This window comes from Pollicipes pollicipes, unplaced genomic scaffold (assembly GCF_011947565.3).
Source record: "Pollicipes pollicipes isolate AB1234 unplaced genomic scaffold, Ppol_2.1 Scaffold_7261;HRSCAF=8764_pilon_pilon_pilon, whole genome shotgun sequence".
In the NCBI taxonomy this organism is placed as follows: Eukaryota; Metazoa; Arthropoda; class Thecostraca; order Pollicipedomorpha; family Pollicipedidae; genus Pollicipes; species Pollicipes pollicipes.
The window spans coordinates 29,470,415-29,488,493 of NW_023597054.1; the positions used below are offsets into that span (position 1 = coordinate 29,470,415).

General features: G+C 52.4%; 1 protein-coding gene across 1 annotated transcript in view; it reads left to right on the forward strand.

The window, feature by feature from the left end:
• Positions 1-270: 270 nt before the first annotated feature.
• LOC119111282 (dynein heavy chain 10, axonemal-like) overlaps positions 271-18,079 on the forward strand; it is a 58,051-nt gene continuing 40,242 nt past the window's right edge. The window contains 18 exon segments of the mRNA XM_037235101.1: positions 271-417; positions 2,595-2,782; positions 3,348-3,509; positions 6,366-6,563; positions 6,754-6,921; positions 7,129-7,252; positions 8,066-8,224; positions 8,579-8,685; positions 8,855-8,984; positions 9,256-9,264; positions 9,713-9,778; positions 9,781-9,867; positions 10,130-10,370; positions 10,842-10,990; positions 13,733-13,872; positions 14,751-14,946; positions 15,947-16,180; positions 17,609-17,719. Coding sequence (XP_037090996.1) covers positions 271-417; positions 2,595-2,782; positions 3,348-3,509; positions 6,366-6,563; positions 6,754-6,921; positions 7,129-7,252; positions 8,066-8,224; positions 8,579-8,685; positions 8,855-8,984; positions 9,256-9,264; positions 9,713-9,778; positions 9,781-9,867; positions 10,130-10,370; positions 10,842-10,990; positions 13,733-13,872; positions 14,751-14,946; positions 15,947-16,180; positions 17,609-17,719 — 2,616 coding nt within the window.

Consider the following 18,079-nt stretch of genomic DNA (forward strand, 5'->3'; position numbering starts at 1 on the left):
TGTGTGTGTGGGTGTGTGTGTGGGTGTGCGTGTGGTGGTGTGTGGTGGTGGTGGTGGTGCGTGGTGCGTGTGTGCGTGCGTGCGTGCGTGCGTGTGTGCGTGTGTGGTGCGTGGTGCGTGTGTGTGTGTGTGCGTGTGGTGCGTGTGGTGTGTGGTGTGCGTGTGTGGTGTGTGTGTGTGTGTGTGAGGAGAACGGGCCGCGTGAGATACACTCTGGTTGCGAGTCGTTGCCCGTATGACCTGACACCGTCCTGTCGCCACCATCGTCAGATGGAGCTGCTGAAGGAGGATGTGAAGAGCGTGGAGCGCGTGCTGCGGCCGGCCACCAAGCGAATCAACTGGAGCGCACTCAGCGTCGGCGACTTCTGCAACAAGTGCAACGGCGCCATCGGCGTCTTCGAGTCGCTCGTCCATCAAGTGTGTGCGAGGGCGGGCGTGCTGGGCGCGGCTTAGAACCCCTACGGGTGTTAAGCCGTCATCGCCAGATAGACTTAGACATGGACATGGACGTGTATTTGGACTTCATGATAGACTGGTGTCTATTCAAAGCCATCGTCACGCTTACACGCACGCTCGCACGCACGCACGCTCGTACGCACGTACGATACGCACACGCACACGCACGCACGCGCTCACGCACACTCACACGCACACGCACACGCACACGCACACGCACGCACGCACGCAGAGATGCTGTTGCGCAAGTGCGCAAGACTTGAACCATTCCGTGGTCAGGGCAGCGTTTGGCTCAGCAAGCGACGATTACAGTGCACTAGACCTCGCCGTAGGATGCTGTGTCAGGTCAAGGGAAAGGGATTTATACTGGGAGGCAGCGGAGAGCACAAACACCCCCATCTCGTTCTGTGACCTAGGATTGAGCGGACCTCCATGCTTCCGTGTGCGACGATCTTGGGTCTGAGAAAGCACCCAGATTTCATGGACTAGCGCTTCTGGTTTACCAAAACGAAGCATCTTGTTGACAAGCTTCAAAGTGTGGAATTTGACCAGGCTTTCCGCCGAAAGCCAGCCGAGCTTCTCCAGCTGGTCCGAGACGTGATGGAACTTTTTTTCCTCCAAACATCAGTTTTGCCACAAAGACTTTTGACTGACTTTTGGATCATAACCATATGTCTTTCATGCCATTTTTGTAGACTGGGAAACGGTATCAGAACTGCGAGAGGACCAAGGTGCTCACTAGCGTAGAGACGGCGCTATAGGGCAAATACTTCCTCAGATGTGATGGACCAGAAAGGATACCGAAACAGCAGCAAGCGGCGAGGTGACGTATAGATTACAGCCGAGATCAATCAAAGACTAGCCCTGCATTTTTCTATTCCGAACCGGGGGAAATGTTGTGCTCACGAAAGCTCAAGGCACAGCTCGCGGGCTGCGCATTTTATAGGCTTCCGAAAAAAAATGTTGAGTCGTCTCAGCATTTACTTTAGTCCGTCATCGCGAAGCCAGGTGTCGGGAAGGCTGACACACGTTCCATTTCAATGATGAAGTTTTGATCTTTTAGCCGCTCGATAGACTTTGGGTGGGTCCGCATGCTGGGCAGTGGCTGCACCAGCTGTGACCAGACTGAGATTGCTTCCAAAGATTAGCAGAGTGAGGAACCAATTGCCGAAACCCGAAACTCCCATGCTGTGAGGCAGCCTAGCAGAGCATTTGCTGTTCCGGAACTGGTTAGATACTCTCGCACTCTGAGTGTGGTTTTTGAGGTAAGCCGAAAACCCTCACGTATCAATGTTTTTCAGGCCAGGTTAAGTCAACCATTCTTAATGGCGTACCACATGGTGGAAGCATCCTAGTCAGAGCCGGACGGTGGCATGTCGTCATGGTGACACATGGTGATGAACAGATGTGAAATGATAGACATTTTAAATGGTACATTGTCATGCTCCTGCCCCGAAGTTTCGAATCAGAGCGTTTTATCGAATTGGGGTGAATTGAGTGCGCTATCTTTCCACAGTCAAGGGGCTTGGTTAATATTAGAACACGCCGGTTTAGATATGCAACTTTCTAGCAGGCTGTGAATGAATCATCTTCGGCCTTGTCCGAAAGTGATGCAAAAACCGTCGTATGCTTCCAGCATACACCGGTTGCCTAAATGTTTCATTCTGGGCCGGTCCCTAGTCCCTGACCGTGTCGTACATGTGCAGTGTAGCAAATGAGTCGCTACATCATGCGGGTTGAATTTCTTTCAGGTTCAAAAGAATGCCAGAGATATGGAACGCCAGATATCCAGTCTGAGCACTATAGACCTGTTTGCCGTCCCGCACCTCTGACGAGCTGGTCCACTGCAAGGTATTTTTTCAAAGTTATCAGTCATATGACGCATGTTGTTTCCAGCTGTTCGTACCTGAACTGTACGCAGATGTTTGTTTAAGCACATTTGGTTTCATATAGATTCAATGCATTTGGTATTGTTCGCATGCAAGCATCAGCCAAACCGACGGCAGGAACTACTAGCGCACTAGCGGCCCGACTCGTTGCGAGTTGGACGAGCAATGACGCAGTCACCATCCGTTGGCTTCGGCGATTGGGCGGCCGCGGCGTGTCTGACCGAGCCACGCCGGCCTGGCGGCCACCAGGAGTACTTCAGCGGCGTGGAGGGGCGGCGAGCCCACGAGATGGAGAGGCTGACCAGGAAGTACCAGAGCATCGGTCCGCAGCTGGTCAAGGTCGAGGGCCTGGTGGTGCACACCAACACCGGCCGTAACCCTCGGCTCTACAAGTACTACACGCACTGGGAGAAACAGTGCTTCACGGCCTGCACCGAGTAAGCGCCTGTCTGCCCACCGGCACACACTGATGACTCCGCTCGGGGCGCCTGTCTGGCTCATCGGCACACACTGATGACTGCTCGGGCGCCTGTCTGCTCACCGGCACACAATGGCGACTGCTCGGGCGCCTGTCTGGCTCATCGGCACACACTGGTGACTGCTCGGGCGCCTGTCTGCTCACCGGCACACACTGGTGACTTTACTCGGGGCGCGTGTCTTAATTCTGGATATGCACGAAGCCCCCATATTTTGGGGCAGGCCATTTTAAGATTGAGTCTGCGATTCAGTAAAAAAATGAGTTCACAGTTCAAAGTGCAAAGCCTTGATCAGCTTTGAGCTTGTGTTTAAGAAGTGGCTTTGGAGATAAACATCCGACGTTTCACGCTAATTTTCGTCAGTCTTCCGACGAGCTTCGTTTACATGCTGTGCATGGATGAATTCAAAAGTGTATTGGATCTATACACACTAGCGTGCCTCCATGATATGTATTTATGTCGGTTGTACCTTATATGGATTGCGGGCTTTGCAAGTTCCTAACCGCTTGTCTCGTGTTTTCATCAGTCTAATACTGTGGAACCTGCGCGAGTTTCTATCGCGTCTGAACGGCTCGAAGTCGCTGTTCTCGGTTAGCATGCTTCTGGCTACCCCGGACGTGGTGGTCAGCCCGCTGGCCAACGACATCTACAAGATGATCATGAACAGCGTTCGCGACTGTATCGAGTGGTGAGCTGAGACCGCCAGCGGAGCCTCGTTTTTCGCTTTGGTGGTGTGACCTTTTTTGTTTGATTGTTTGCCTGTACCGCCGTTCGCTGTCTGCAACGTTTGCCTGAAGCCCTCGAAGCGTTTCCTTCGGGCGCGGACGCACGGCGGTCCTGCCGAGCATCGCTAAAAGGTCAGCAGTGTCAACACACTTGATGGTCAAGCTCCATGTCGACCGTGCAAAAGAAATAAAGCGCGAACGTAATTTTTGCCATTTTGGCGTTTCGCACTTTGGGATTTGTAATAGCAATTCCCATCATGCCGAAAATATAATTGAAATGGCCCCAATCACCAGAAATTTGGATTTTCTTTTAAAAAGCGCAAGTGCAGAACAGGTCCAATCTTCAACGTAAAAGAAGCGTAAGTGCTGCAACTACGGCAAAAAAACACGCAAGTTCATCTTTCCATTTGTCCATTCAATTAGTAAAAGCACATGTGTGCACCTATGCTCTTTTTCTTGACGCCGACCAGCCACAGCCTTCCGCTTCCTACCCGCCATTTGGTTACACCGGGGAGCTCGCTGCCGCCCAGCCACAGCCTCCCGCTTCTCCACCGTCTGGCACTGCCAGATGGCGGAGAAGCGGGAAAGAAGCCGGAATAGCTCGCTGCCGTCCCACCACAGCCTCCCATTTCTTCGTCGCCATCCAGTATTGCCAGAGCTCGCTGCCGTCAAGGCACACCCTCCCATTTCTCCGCCGCCATCCAGTCTTGCCAAAACCCGCTGCCGTCAAGACACACCCTCCATTTATCCGTCGTCATCCAGTCTTGCCAGAGCTCGCTGTGGTCAAGGCACACCCTCCCATTTCTCCGTCGCCATCCAGTCTTTGCCAGAGCTCGCTGCCGTCAAGGCACACCCTCCCATTTTCTCCGCCGCCATCCAGTCTTGCCAAAACCCGCTGCCGTCAAGACACACCCTCCCATTTATCCGTCGTCATCCAGTCTTGCCAGAGCTCGTTGCCGTCAAGGCACACCCTCCCATTTCTCCGTCGCCATCCAGTCTTGCCAGAGCTCGCTGCCGTCAAGGCACGCCCTCCCATTTCTCCGCCGCCATCCAGTCTTGCCAAACCCGCTGCCGTCAGGACACACCCTCCCATTTATCCGTCGTCATCCAATCTTGCCAGAGCTCGCTGTGGGTCAAGGCACACCCTCCCATTTCTCCGTCGCCATCCAGTCTTGCCAGAGCTCGTTGCCGTCAAGGCACAGCCTCGCACTTCTCCGTCACCATCTGGCACTACCGGGGAGCTCGTTGCCGTCAAGGCACAACCTCCCATTTCTTCGTCGCCATCCAGTCTTGCCAGAGCTCGCTGTGGTCAAGGCACACCCTCCCATTTCTCCGCCGCCATCCAGTCTTGCCAGCCAGAGCTCGCTGTGGTCAAGGCACACCCTCCCATTTCTTCGTCGCCATCCAGTCGTGACAGAGCTCGCTGTGGTCAAGGCACACCCTCCCATTTCTCCGTCGCCATTCAGTCGTGACAGAGCTCGCTGTGGTCAAGGCACACCCTCCCATTTCTCCGTCGCCATCCAGTCGTGCCAGAGCTCGCTGTGGTCAAGGCACACCCTCCCATTTCTCCGTCGCCATCCAGTATTGCCAGAGCTCGCTGTGTCAAGGCACACCCTCCCATTTCTCCGCCGCCATCCAGTATTGCCAGAGCTCGCTGTGGTCAAGGGCACAACCTCCCATTTCTTCGTCGCCATCCAGTCTTGCCAGAGCTCGCTGTGGTCAAGGCACACCTCTCATTTCTCCGCCGCCATCCAGTCTTGCCAGAGCTCGCTGTGGTCAAGGCACACCCTCCCATTTCTCCGTTGCCATCCAGTCGTGCCAGAGCTCGCCTGTGGTCAGGCACACCCTCCCATTTCTCCGTCGCCATCCAGTATTGCCAGAGCTCGCTGCCCGTCGAGGCACAGCCTCGCACTTCCCCGCTGCCACCTGGCACTACCGGAGAGTTCGCCGCCGATCAGCCACAACGTCCCACGTCCCTGATCTGTTCAGGGCAGGTGGGGTGGTTGTTTGTCCACGATTCTCCAAATGAAGTAGAAACGTCGCCTTCTCTGAAGTCGGATCAAATCCCTGAGTCTGCTCTCTGTACGGTTATGTCTGTTGCTGTAGTTCACCAAACCTCAACCAATCTACGACGAAAATTAGCGTGTTTTAGTTGCTGCTTCGAGTGACGAGTTTCATAAGTGTTTGCCTTTGCCCCACCTGCTTGAAATACACTTGTGCTTTTCTGATAGCACCTATTGTATTCGCGCTTTTCTTATTTTGCGGAAGTCACGTTTGTTGCTACAAAGGTCAAAATGTAAATACTCTTCCTGAATTTTTATGAATCTATATGTTGATGTGAGTGAGACAGCGTATAAAGTGATTGATTTCAATGCCAAGAATTGATGGGTTTATAATTGAAGTATGTGCCACCAACCAATAGCGTGATATAACAGAAAATCGAAAAAGCTCCCCCCCATGACAAGTTGCTAAAATGCACATGCGCTCTTTTTTGTTGCACGACAGATTTTGTGGATATTCTGATAATGTCGGTGAATGAATGTTGAGCCGCGCTCTAAATGTGTGTACGCAGGGAATAACTCGCCATACCGCAACTCAGCGAAACCGCCCCAGGACCACATAGGTGTTTATATGCGGGGTTTAGCGTTTGGGACATTGCAGGAGATGCACTGCAGTCTTATGAAACCAACCTGCAGTGAGCTCTGGGTCTGTACAGCTCGGGGTTTCAAATACCAATCTTTAAGGGGTTTACGCATGCTCTGATAACTATGAACGGAATTGGCGTTCGTGTTCGTAACGGCAGACTCGGTGTGTTTCAGCTCCAAACACTTCGTGCGGTGGCAGCGAGGCTCTTGCCTGGAGTGCCCCTCTATTAAGATGGGAGACAACTCAAACGACACCTTCGTGTACAGCTTCTTCCAAGACATCAGCTGTGACCCGCGGGTCATCGATGTAGTGCTGGAGATACAGAACACCGTTCAAAACCTGCTCTCCCGGGTGCAGAAGAGCATTCAGCTGTAAGTCGCCTCGTCAAGAGGATACATCAATCCCGAGCCAGGTCGCGCAATGCTTCGTGGGCCGGCAAATGCATGTGACGGATAGCTGACGTGATTTCACCCAGCGCTGTCTTCGCTCCTTTACCAACGTATGCTCAGAGGAAGTCGCTGTCGTGTACTGCACTCGGTGGTAAGCTGTCGAACTCTTCAGATGGCGCCGGTACCGCAACCTGTGGAAGTATGAAAAGCAGCCTACATGCGAGAAGTTCGTGGCGCGCCAGCCTTCACTTGTAGCGTGGGACGACAAGTTCCTGTTCTACAAACGCATCATGGAGGACGTCAACACGACGTCTTTGCAGGTCGACGCTCAGAGCATCAAGTAAGTGTATCTTTTCGTTCCTCCCCCCCCCCCCCATTTGCAGGTCGACGCCCAGAGTATCAAGTGAGTGCATCTTCTCGCCCCTCCCCCCCCCATTTGCTCCAAATCGAGCGACACAGCACAGGCACGTTGGCCAGCGCCGCGCCCTGCAGAGCGGCCTCTAGTTGCCCCTCCTGCCGAGGGTCAGTACCGCGTGCTCGTTTCCAGACTGCGTGTGGACGACCTGGCGGCGGCTGTGAAGGGCCACGTCCAGGGCTGGATCGACACGCTGGGAGCGCTCCTCAACGGCATCGCCAAGCAGAAGCTAGACGATCTCTGCGAACTGTTCGAGGTAGGTACACAGTCTCAGCATTTGCCAAACTGCCGAGAGAGCACAGCTAGTTTCTGGCCATGCATTGCTCATGCCAAGAAAGTATAAATTTGCGGAACTAGTCCGAATGAAATGTAGCAACCAATTTCAAAGTTGACCATTGAGTTGTGCTAAATATGTTACGGAGTGTATCACAATAAAAATCACGCCTGCTGCCCTGACGAAGGAGCGTCGCATCAGCCGTTTTCATGATTTATTACGTTGTGGCATTGTATTGCACACTTCGATGTCTGTGTAGTTGAAAACAATCTTCTGCGTTAATACAATTTAAAGGTATCTTTCAACGTGGAAAAATATGTCGTTCATAATGTTTTTAAAGTAAAAATGCCACAAATAATTTGTCATTTCTGGATGCCCATTATGTCTCCTATGCAACTACGTACACAGAGGCACAATATGAATACACTGGTTGTACCTGCTCCTTGCCTACTTGATTATTGTTTACCTTCTGGCTTACGTTGTGCGGCCAAGGACTGTACCGTTTGGTATCAAGTCAAAATATTCGGTGCGATGTATGATTAAAAAGCTCGTTTCCATGTAAACGGGTGCGAGTGCGTCGGGAATGCGTGTCTGAGGGCACAAGAAGCTCTAGAAAGCTAGTCGTTGGCTGTCACACGTACACCGTGACAGCTAACGGCTGTTGCTGAGACACGCAAGGTAGCGGCACTACCCTGCCTTTCGCGGCGACACGCCACCCTCGCATTTAGAGAACACAGCATGGACGCAATCAGCGTTGTTATGAGCGCTGCTTCTGGACTGCCCCGCCGCCCGCAGGACAAGCACTACGACCTGAGCCGACGACCGGCCACCCAGGACGACATCAAGTTTCTGCTGGCCACCATCTCGGACGTGCAGGAGATGTCGCTGGACGTGGAGCTGAAGATGGTGGAGATCCGAGAGCAGTACCGCATGCTGAGTGTGCACGGCATCGAGGTGAAGCAGGGCAGGACGAGCGCGCGCTCCGGCGGCGCGGACAGCGGCGAGACGCCGGCCGGGGGCGCCACTGGGTCGGGGGAACTGGTCAGCCTGTTGGTGGTGGTGTTCTTCTTGCACGGCGTCGTGTGCACCTATTGCGCATTGGTGAGACCAAAATGTGCATCGGAACGAGCAAACGTACTGTGTCTGCACGGGAGCATGCCTGCCTCCCTAGTGATTGGCTTGCAGTTAATATTGCAAGACGGAACAAAGTCGTAGGGATGTAGCTACCGTAAGCATGAGGGATGCTGTTTTATCGTGTTCATTTCTAATACTTTTTTACACATTAGAAGCATTGGCCTCGTCCCCCAGGTACCTGAAACACAAAAAGAGACCAACGCCAGCATCGGGAGACTGTGGGAAGAGCTGCTTCTCCGAGCGAAGGTCACTAACGCCCGTCTGGGACCTGTGAAGCAGAGGTGAGTCGCTCACAGTCGGGGAAGCGCTGCGCGTTGACTGCAGCCTGCACTGGTCCTGAATTGCCATTTCTGAGTTGGTGCGGCGAAGCACACATTCTGGTCATGTCCTCGGATGAGTGGTTGGCGCACAATTTAGCTAACGCGTGTTCACAAAGACTGTTTTGAGCAGGTTCACGGCCATCACGCAAGACGAGGTGGCTGAGTTCCACGGCGAGATTGCCAAGTTCTGTGAGCGCTACTACCAGGAAGGCCCAGGCACCGTGGGCGACCAGTTCGACCTGGGAGAGCACAAGATGAAGGTAACCGCACGTTGCGGAGGGGCTGGAACCGCGCTATGTTTCGTTATCCAGCGTTCGAAACCGAAGTTCGCGCTTCCGCTATTCCGTCGTGTTTTTCCATGCCTGGAAGCCTGGTAGGTCCAGGTGGTTATTGTGGATTTTTACGCCGCCTGTGTCAAGTGCTTGTAATGCATGCTTCTTGTAATTAGCACACAGGGCGCTATGATTTACGGTGCACGATGACAGGGGCGCGGTGAGGTGATCACATAGTCTGACTCTGTACTTGGTACAGTCCAGCCGTGTTTCCAAACTATCTGATGTCATAAGGCATGTGGACGAATGAGACAGCGTGTGGAGAAGTAAGCATTGCTGACACTAATATGATAAAGTAAGCACACGTGACACTAATATGGATAGTGGTAACAAATGTTGGTGCGTTCTGTTTCGTGTATGGCGCTAGGTGATCGACATCCACTCTCTGTGATTGCCCTGAGGCCCTGCCAGTTGGAACACGACCTCTGACCACGCATGTGCTGCCCCAGAGTTACGAGGATGAGCCCTGAGGCCCTGCCAGTTGGAATACAACCTCTGACCGCGCATGCGCTGCCCCCCGGGATCTGACCCTGAGGCCCTGGCCAGTGAACCTCTGGCCACGCATTGCTGCCCCAGAGTTACGGGGATGAGCCCTGAGGCCCTGCCAGTTGGAATACGACCTCTGGCCACGCATGTGCTGCCCCAGAGTTACGAAGGATGAGCTAGCTTCGCTCCTGGAGCGGCAGCAGGAGCTAGTCAACTCGGAACGGCTGTTCGATCTCGGACATCACCGCTTACCCCGAGCTGACCACGAATGCAGAAGGACATGGCCGGCCTCCGGCTCATCTACGATATATACGTGGCGCAGAAGGTAATAATTGCGCGGTGCGAGGTTCACACGTCCTGTTTTGGGCGCACGTCTGGGCTTTATTGCGACGATGGCTGCCTAAGTTCTTTTGAAAATGGCACCTATGGCACGATCATCGAAAAAACGCCCACTTTTTCTATAAATTTAGCGGCGAGTCTCTGTTCCCCGTCGGTTGTGACCACGTGGCCGTGATCGCGCGTGGGGGCTTCATATGGTGTACTATGACCACTGCCCCTGACTCCAGCTTGTTCTTTGGCATTTCCAGGAAGCGCGTGAAAAGCTGGCCCAGACCCTGTGGGCAAACCTCAACTCCCAGGCTCTGACGGACGACATCGAGGTGTACATCCGGCAGTTCAAGAAGCTGCCGCGGGACGTCCGGCAGTTGGACATCGGCAAGCACCTGGAGGAGAACATGAAACAGTTCAAAGCGTCCGTACCGCTCTTTGTGGACCTGAAAAACGAGGCCATCAGGGAGAGACACTGGCGCGAGCTGATGAAGAAAACAGGTCAGAGATGATTTCGTCACATTGCACATTGACAACATTGGTCCACGTAACTTTAACGGTGGCTAGAGTGCATGGTGGCAACGTTACATGGAAGTATACAGCTCCCCTGCAATATGGCGGCAACACAGCACTCACGGAGTTTAGGTGGCACCCGGAAGCCCACTTTATGTTGTTTTGCTGATAGTGATGCTACTGTTGACTAGTTTTACGGCCTCTGGACAGCAGGCTATTCCGCTATTACAACGCTGCCTTGACTGTATTTGACACAAAAATTTCAGTTTAGTTATCAAAAGCTTGAAACTTACGTCTCTCGCTTGTCGGCTGGCTGCGACACATCTTTTGTATTTTGTGCGTTGGGCCGGATCATGACAGGGAAGCTTGATCCCTGAACGCTGTTCACAGCTGCTGTGTGTCGGTGCTTGATAACACTACACCGAAAGGAAAGTAAAATGTTGCTGTGTCTCCTTACAGGCAAAGAATTCGAAATGGACCCGGAGACGTTTACCCTGGCCAATCTGTTCGCCATGGAACTGAGTAACTACAGTGACGTCATCGCTGAAATAGTGGGCGGCGCCATCAAGGAACTGGGCATCGAGAAAGGAGTCAAAGACATCGCAGATGTAAGGGGAAGCAGTGGATTTTAAGCGCTGACGTGCGCATACATTGGTTCCGCTTCTGTCCGTGCTGTTCAAAGGCGACCGGCTGACGCCTGGCGTCCTGCCTGGTTCAGCTGAACTACGTCATCAAAACAAATCAGCGATGGGCTCCGTATGAGATGTACGGCAGTAGTTTTTTTGTTCATTGCATTACTTGAAATCCAGGAGCACGTTCACCGCCGTAGCAATGCGTCGGTCCCATGCCAGGGACGCAGCCTGGATATTGGTAAAGGGGTGGGAGGGCTCGGGGTTGACAAAAGGTGCCCTGCCATTGAAAGTTCTCCCCCCCCCCCCCCAGTATAAAATCACCGGACATGGCCCACTAATTTAGAGGGGCACGATCTTCTGTGTCTTGCTGTGATATTTACCGTCTTTAATTAGACAGAAGTAAGATGACACCGCACCACACAATTCCGTTTGTATTTTGAAGTCAGTGAACTGGAGGAACCAGGCGATAAACGACTTCACGGAATATGCCGTCGGTGCTATTTATTTTATGGTGGCTCATTGGACGTTTTCTAAACCGAACGCTCTCAGGGCACTTGCCTGAATTTTTTGGATTGCACAGAGGTATTGAGACCTCCGTGAACGTAGGTTGCAGATCGAATGCTGCCATAAATTTGTATTGACACGGCCAACCCATGGTCGTCTGGGAATGTTCAGTCTTCGTACAGATTCAAGAAGTGGAAACAAATTGTCATGTGCGCGCTCGCAAGTCTTCCAAACAAAAACCCCAGTGCCCGACGTTATCCGTAGGCTGGCTCTAATGCGGCAGCCCCTCGGCTAACACTAGGTGGCGGCTAGCAGGTGGACGAAACACTGACGTTTCTGGCATCGAACGCTTTGGGAGATGAATTCCTTTGTTTAGAGGGTAGACGAGAAGCATGTTTTGGGGGTGCGATTCGTAGATTTATGCTCAGAACGGATTGGCATTTACAGCACCGCGACCCGGTGCTGGAACATGATGGTGGAACTGGACCAGTAAGAGCAGAATATATCTGTCTACCTATCTATCTATCTATCTATCTATCTATTTATTTACATATACACACACACACACACACACACACACACACACACACACACACACACACACACACACACACACCACACACACACACACACACACACACACACACACACACACACACACACACACACACACACACACACACACATGTATATATATATATATATATATATATATATATACACATATATATATATATATATATATATATATATATATATATATATATATATATATACATATATATATATATGCATGTATATATAAACTTTCGGGTGTATTTTTTCACCACGGTCGTTCTCACGCATCGGTGCCCGCCGTCCGGTGTTCTCGGCAGCGGCAAACGCCGTTGAGTTTTACGGAAACTGCAACCCCGGTTCATCGGTGTTCTCGCTCCGAGGTTGCCAGCGCGCAGGCTCAAAACTGCTTTATGTAATTTGTTTCGCGGATCGATTCAGAAAAAGGATGGACGTCCTCAGGTACACATGCGGTGGCCTTTTCCCACTTTTGGCCTAATTTCGATCCGCCCTATCGAACACTAGGGAAGCCCTTTACCTTTCCGTCCAAGAGGCAACGGATAGAGCAGTGAAGGCACCTTATCTTTCCCGGTCATGGATGAATGAGCATTTCGTCCTAGCGGGGCTGCCTACCGGCTGCTGTAGCGGGGTACCCTGGTCGAGGTGGAGGTTCTTAGAGGGATAAATAATACATTGATCTCTTTCTTGACGCGGAAAGTCCCCTTACCAGGGCAGTTGGCCCTGGATCGACGTAGGGGGCCCACAAAAAGATATCTTATTCCCGGCCCAGTAATTTCTACCGAGACTCCAATTCGCCCTAAGGAGCCCCAGGCTGAAATGATGTGGAGCCCCAACCCCATTCCCTGTTTGTTACTGCAGCCCCTGACTGACACAGAACTTAACTCCATTATCTCATTGTGAACTCCCACTGTAAGTTCTCACATTTCCTCTCATTGTCAGAGGGCCCCGGCCGACGCAAGTGGGCCTCTGGCATTCGAGGTCACGTTCTCGTCCTTGTTCAGCAAGTTTTCCCAAGAGCTCCTGACATTGTGTCAGGAGACCCCCAATCAGGGCAAGATACCCTTTGACTTACATTTGATCGCCTGTACCTGCTGTCCGGGCTCCTTAATGTCATCTACAGCCAGGCCTTCAAGCCCTCAGATCGGGTCTTTGATCGTCGGCTCTGAGGGGCTAAAAGGGTCCCACGGGACCGAGGGGGGGGGGGCACATGCCCCTGCGCCCCCTCCCCTACCCGCGCCACTGATCCATGCCGACATCATTTCCGTGCACACTGTTTCCCAGATAGGTGTAATACATCCCAATCTCCTCTGCCACAGTACCGTTATTGCCCACATCCTCTGGACGTGAGCGGTGAGTGGGCCGGTGCCGGTTATCCGGTGGGCGGCGGCGGCCGCTGTGCGCGCTGACCCGCCTCTCCATCCCGTCCGCTGGCCCGTCCGTCCGCTCCGTCCACTGGCCCGCCTGTCCGCCCCGTCCGCTGACTCGCCTGTTCGTTGACCCACCCGTCCGCTGACCCGCCCGTCCACCCCGTCCGCTGACCCGCCTATCCGCCCCGTCCGCTGACCCGCCTGTCCGCCCCGTCCGCTAACCCGCCTGTCCGCCCCGTCCGCTGACCCACCTGTCCGTCTCGTCCGCCAGCTGTGGGACGGCATGCGGTTCGCGGTGCTGCCCTACACGAAGGACGGCGAAGAGCGTGGCTTCGTGCTGACCGCCGTGGACGAAGTGCTGCTGGCGCTGGACGACAGCACCATGAACCTGCAGAGCATGAGCGGCTCCAGGTGAGGCGCTGGGCATGGGAGGGGGGGGGGGGGGCGGAGGGACGAGGTGCCGCTGACGCTGGACGATAGCACCACGAACCTGCGGAGCATAGGCGACTCCAGGTGAGGCGCAGCGCGGGGAGGTGGGGGGGGGGGGGGGGGAGCGAGGGACATCAACGAGGCACTACGTGCGCTGGACGACAGCACCACTCATTTGTCGAGCATGAGCGACTCCGGGAGGTGATGCGGCGCAGGCAGGTGGTAGCGTCTGGGGACCTGGGGTCCCAGCCTGAAGCCGTACCGTGGCTGGCCTGGGAAAAGCTGCCACTGTGGGTTACTGGTCGTCGTGGGAGGGAGGGGGGGGGGGGGGGGACACGCTGGACTGGACTGTGGCTGCGCCATTGACACCCCGAATGACTGGCAGCACTAAGGTTAGGAAACGTGGGCCGGAAATATCTAACAAAATAAATGAATAAATAAGCTAAAAATGAATAAAAAGGGGACTACCGGGCTTGCATCCAAGAGCGCGAGGATTTGGGCCACGTTGCCGCTTCGGTTGGCTGTTGAGTTGGCCACAGTGTTTTCCTTGCCTGCACTTGTGAGTATAGAGCATCATACATCATGACAGCGATGGTGTACATCATCATGTACCATGACCACCTTCCCCTGGCAGCTCGTATAGACGTGCCTAAGGCCTTGCAGTGGTAACTAAGCCAAACAAACAGAAGGCAGATTGAATATTGATATCATCAAATTGTTGGAACGCTCTGTCAGTCACTTCGTTTGGCTTTCGTTTGCGGTTGGCATGCGTAACATTTAACGACGTTGTCGTGCTTCCTTTAAAGGCGTTGTCACATTTGGTTATCAGGTTAGCTTAACACACTGCACGTTCGTTCCAGATTCGTGGGGCCGTTCCTGCCTCAGATACAGTCGTGGGAGAAGACACTGTCGGTGATTGCCGAGGTGCTGGAGATATGGCTGGTTGTGCAGCGCAAGTGGATCTACCTTGAGGCCATCTACCTTTCTCCCGATATCAGGTCTCAGTTGCCGGAAGAGGCGCGCAAGTTCGACGCCATCAACAGCATGTACAAGAAGGTGCGTTGGCGGTGATGTAACACCTCGTTGATTATCTTTGGCAGAGCATACGCCACTGCGGCTTCAATGCTTCGTCCTCGAATATACAGCGTAATGGAATGCATACAGTTCGCATACAGCTGACTCATCCAGGTACCCATGCAACACAATATGCGTACTTTTGCATGAGCCTTCTCCTAGTCATGACGCGCCATCTGTTATGGTAACACGATTGCAGGCTTCGGAATGTTTTGCTGTGTTCTGCTACCGCTGGCACGATGTGCGGTGGCCGCGTCAAGTTGACCGGGCTGAACAGTGTCGTCTTTGTTTGTCGTGCTGCACAGCGTTATGGCGACTGCAGTCTCAGTCATACGCATGCCTGCACTTAACTGCATCATGTGCCTGAGACAACTAGGGGGGTAATGACGGAGTGGTTAGCACCTTTGGCTGTCACGTGGGTTGTTCGGGGTTGAGGCTTGAAAGACTATCGACACTTTATTGCCCCAGAGCGCTGATGTTGCCTCTACAGTCCTCACGCTCCCTACAAGGGTTCACAGCTACGTGCATCGCGCTTTCTTTAAGCAAAAACAAACTAGGAGAGCTGCACCAGCATCTTGTTGTTTTGTGACTGTTTTGTGAAGTGATTTTTTCGTGTCTTGATTTTATGCCGATCTGGGTGTACTTCTATACGGTGTGTTTGTTGACTTCAAAATGCGGTTCCACGTTTGCTACAATGCGACTCTGTGTACTGAAAAAATAATTATTGAACTGTGTTTGCGGGTACGCGGGCTTGAGACCTTCCATCGGCTTTGTTCCGGGTCTCTGGTGTAATGGGATGTAATATGGCGATACTGATGTGCTTTAAGATATTACAGAGATTGAAAAAATTGCTGTTGCAGCGTCGAAGTGGGAGCATACGGGGCCATTACAGACGCACCGCCGGCATACTAGTATTTTTGAGTGCCACCCCACTTATCACGCACATCTGATATGCTTATCGTTGTTCCATGTCTCCCTTCAGATAATGAACGAAACGCATCGTGTGCCGATGATAAAGGCGGCGTGCGTGGCTCCTAACCGCCTGCTAGACCTGGAGACGGTCTCCTTGGGCCTGGAGAAGTGCCAGAAGTCGCTCTCCGACTACCTGGACGCCAAGCGGAACGCCTTCCCGCGCTTCTTCTTCATCTCGGACGACGAGCTGCTCTCCATCCTGGGCAACAGTGATCCGCAGTGCATTCAGGAACACATAATCAAGGTAGTTTACCCAGGTTAATTGCAACAGCCTTTTTCGTAAGTGACGCACGTGCACATGAGGAATGAAGGCTGCTGGCATAGGCATGTAGGGTAAACAATGCGATAATTTTTGGTTCGTTCAGCTTAAGGTTTCTTTGTGATGTTCAAACTTTCAAAACGGAAAGTTTTTTACATTGATCTCGCCTTCATACGTTATCCGAAGCGAGCGGGATTAGCCAAATGTTATTTTATTGGTATTTCTGTCCAAAAAACTGTCCCTTGGTTGAATGACCCTGTTTAACAATTTGTTGTCGCATCCGCTTGAATTATTCCCTTTGCGTTGCCTTCGCTAACAGTCGTGGTCTGATTTTGACTTGTCACAGATGAGCGACCTTAAGAGGTATGTCTAACGGTCAAAGGAAGTGTCCCATCTTCTTCTACTTTTCTTTCATTGGTACACCAGGCGCGTATGATTCGATCACTTATGCCAGTTTCCTCGAAATCCTGAACAGCTCAGGATTTCGATTTCAAGTGGGCAAGCATGCGAGAAAAATCTCATTTGACTCCCCGCTCACCAACAACAATACATTTCACTTGCTTTGCTTTCTACAGCGTGTGTGTTTTGTAATGCTTGTAGCACACCAGCGTGTCAAAATGTTGGTGCAGCAAATGCTGCATAGGGGTGAAACACTATTTAGATAGTAATATATGCGAACATGAAGCCATTATCCCACGAATTCAACGAAACGTTACACTATGTCTTTGATTTCTCGCTTATAGCGTCCACCACACTGGCTCTTTCCGAGGCGCACTTTGGCCTTGGGAATGGGAGTAACACATGATTTGTGCAACACACTGGTTCAAACTTCAGCCGATGCGGTTATTGGTCACAGGCTCTTGCCCGCTGGCCATTCACGAACGCTCTTTAAATTCGCACCAGCGAGGGTGCGTACGGTGGTTGTTGTGCCAACGGTTGTCGCGACCGCATGGAAGAAGTGTAGTGATATTGGAAAGCATTGACAGCGTAACTTGGATGCGAAAATGATTAAAAATCGACATCCTTATATGCCTTGACGATGCTGCAGTAGCACTACCCAGTGCTCCTACTAGACGTAACTAGTCTTGAGGTTTTACTAGAGTATGTTTTTGAAATATGCACAAAAGGTGGGGCACTCCCTTAAATGCCAAACGATTGTCTATTCCACCGTGCGCAGACATGCCAAGTTTGGCGTGGCTGTGCGGTACTGTTTGTGAGTTTTTCTAAAAAACCTGGAGGGGGAGGGCGAGGGGCGTTTCAAATTGGCCCTTCACCATATTGCGTGTTATACCAGGCTTGGATGTCGACAGATCGTATGGCTCCGTGCTGTCGAATGCATGACTCGTACATCACCGAGCCGTTGGTGCGGCATCCGCCTGGGGTGGCGTTTGAGCGTGTCTTTTCCTCGTGCAGATGTTTGACAACATCTTATCTCTACGGATGGTGCGCAACGCCGACGATGACCTGGTCGCATCCGCAATGCATTCCGCAGAGCAGGAAATCATGGAGTTCAGGGAAGCTCAGGTAGTGCGCGAGTTGTGCATGTGTACGCCAATTTATCGGTCGATCATCGCCCAGACAAGACACATTGATTTGTCGCTTGCCTGGTACTGTTGTAGTTGAGGTGTGATTTAAAACGTGACAGTTGGTTACCTCCCTGCTGCGTAGGTATGGTTTGAATGTTGTGCAAGATGCGATATACGAAACAAAATGAGTGAAGGACTCGATGTGTTCAGTGAGTTTGGCCACAACTAAAGCATTTCACAAAATGCGTAGCATAACATCTGCATTGCATGTGTACCTAAGCAGCCATCCACAAGTGAAACGTTCTGAAATAATGAGGCCTTTACGGAACTCGAAGCCTTTCCGCCTGAGGCTTGCCGC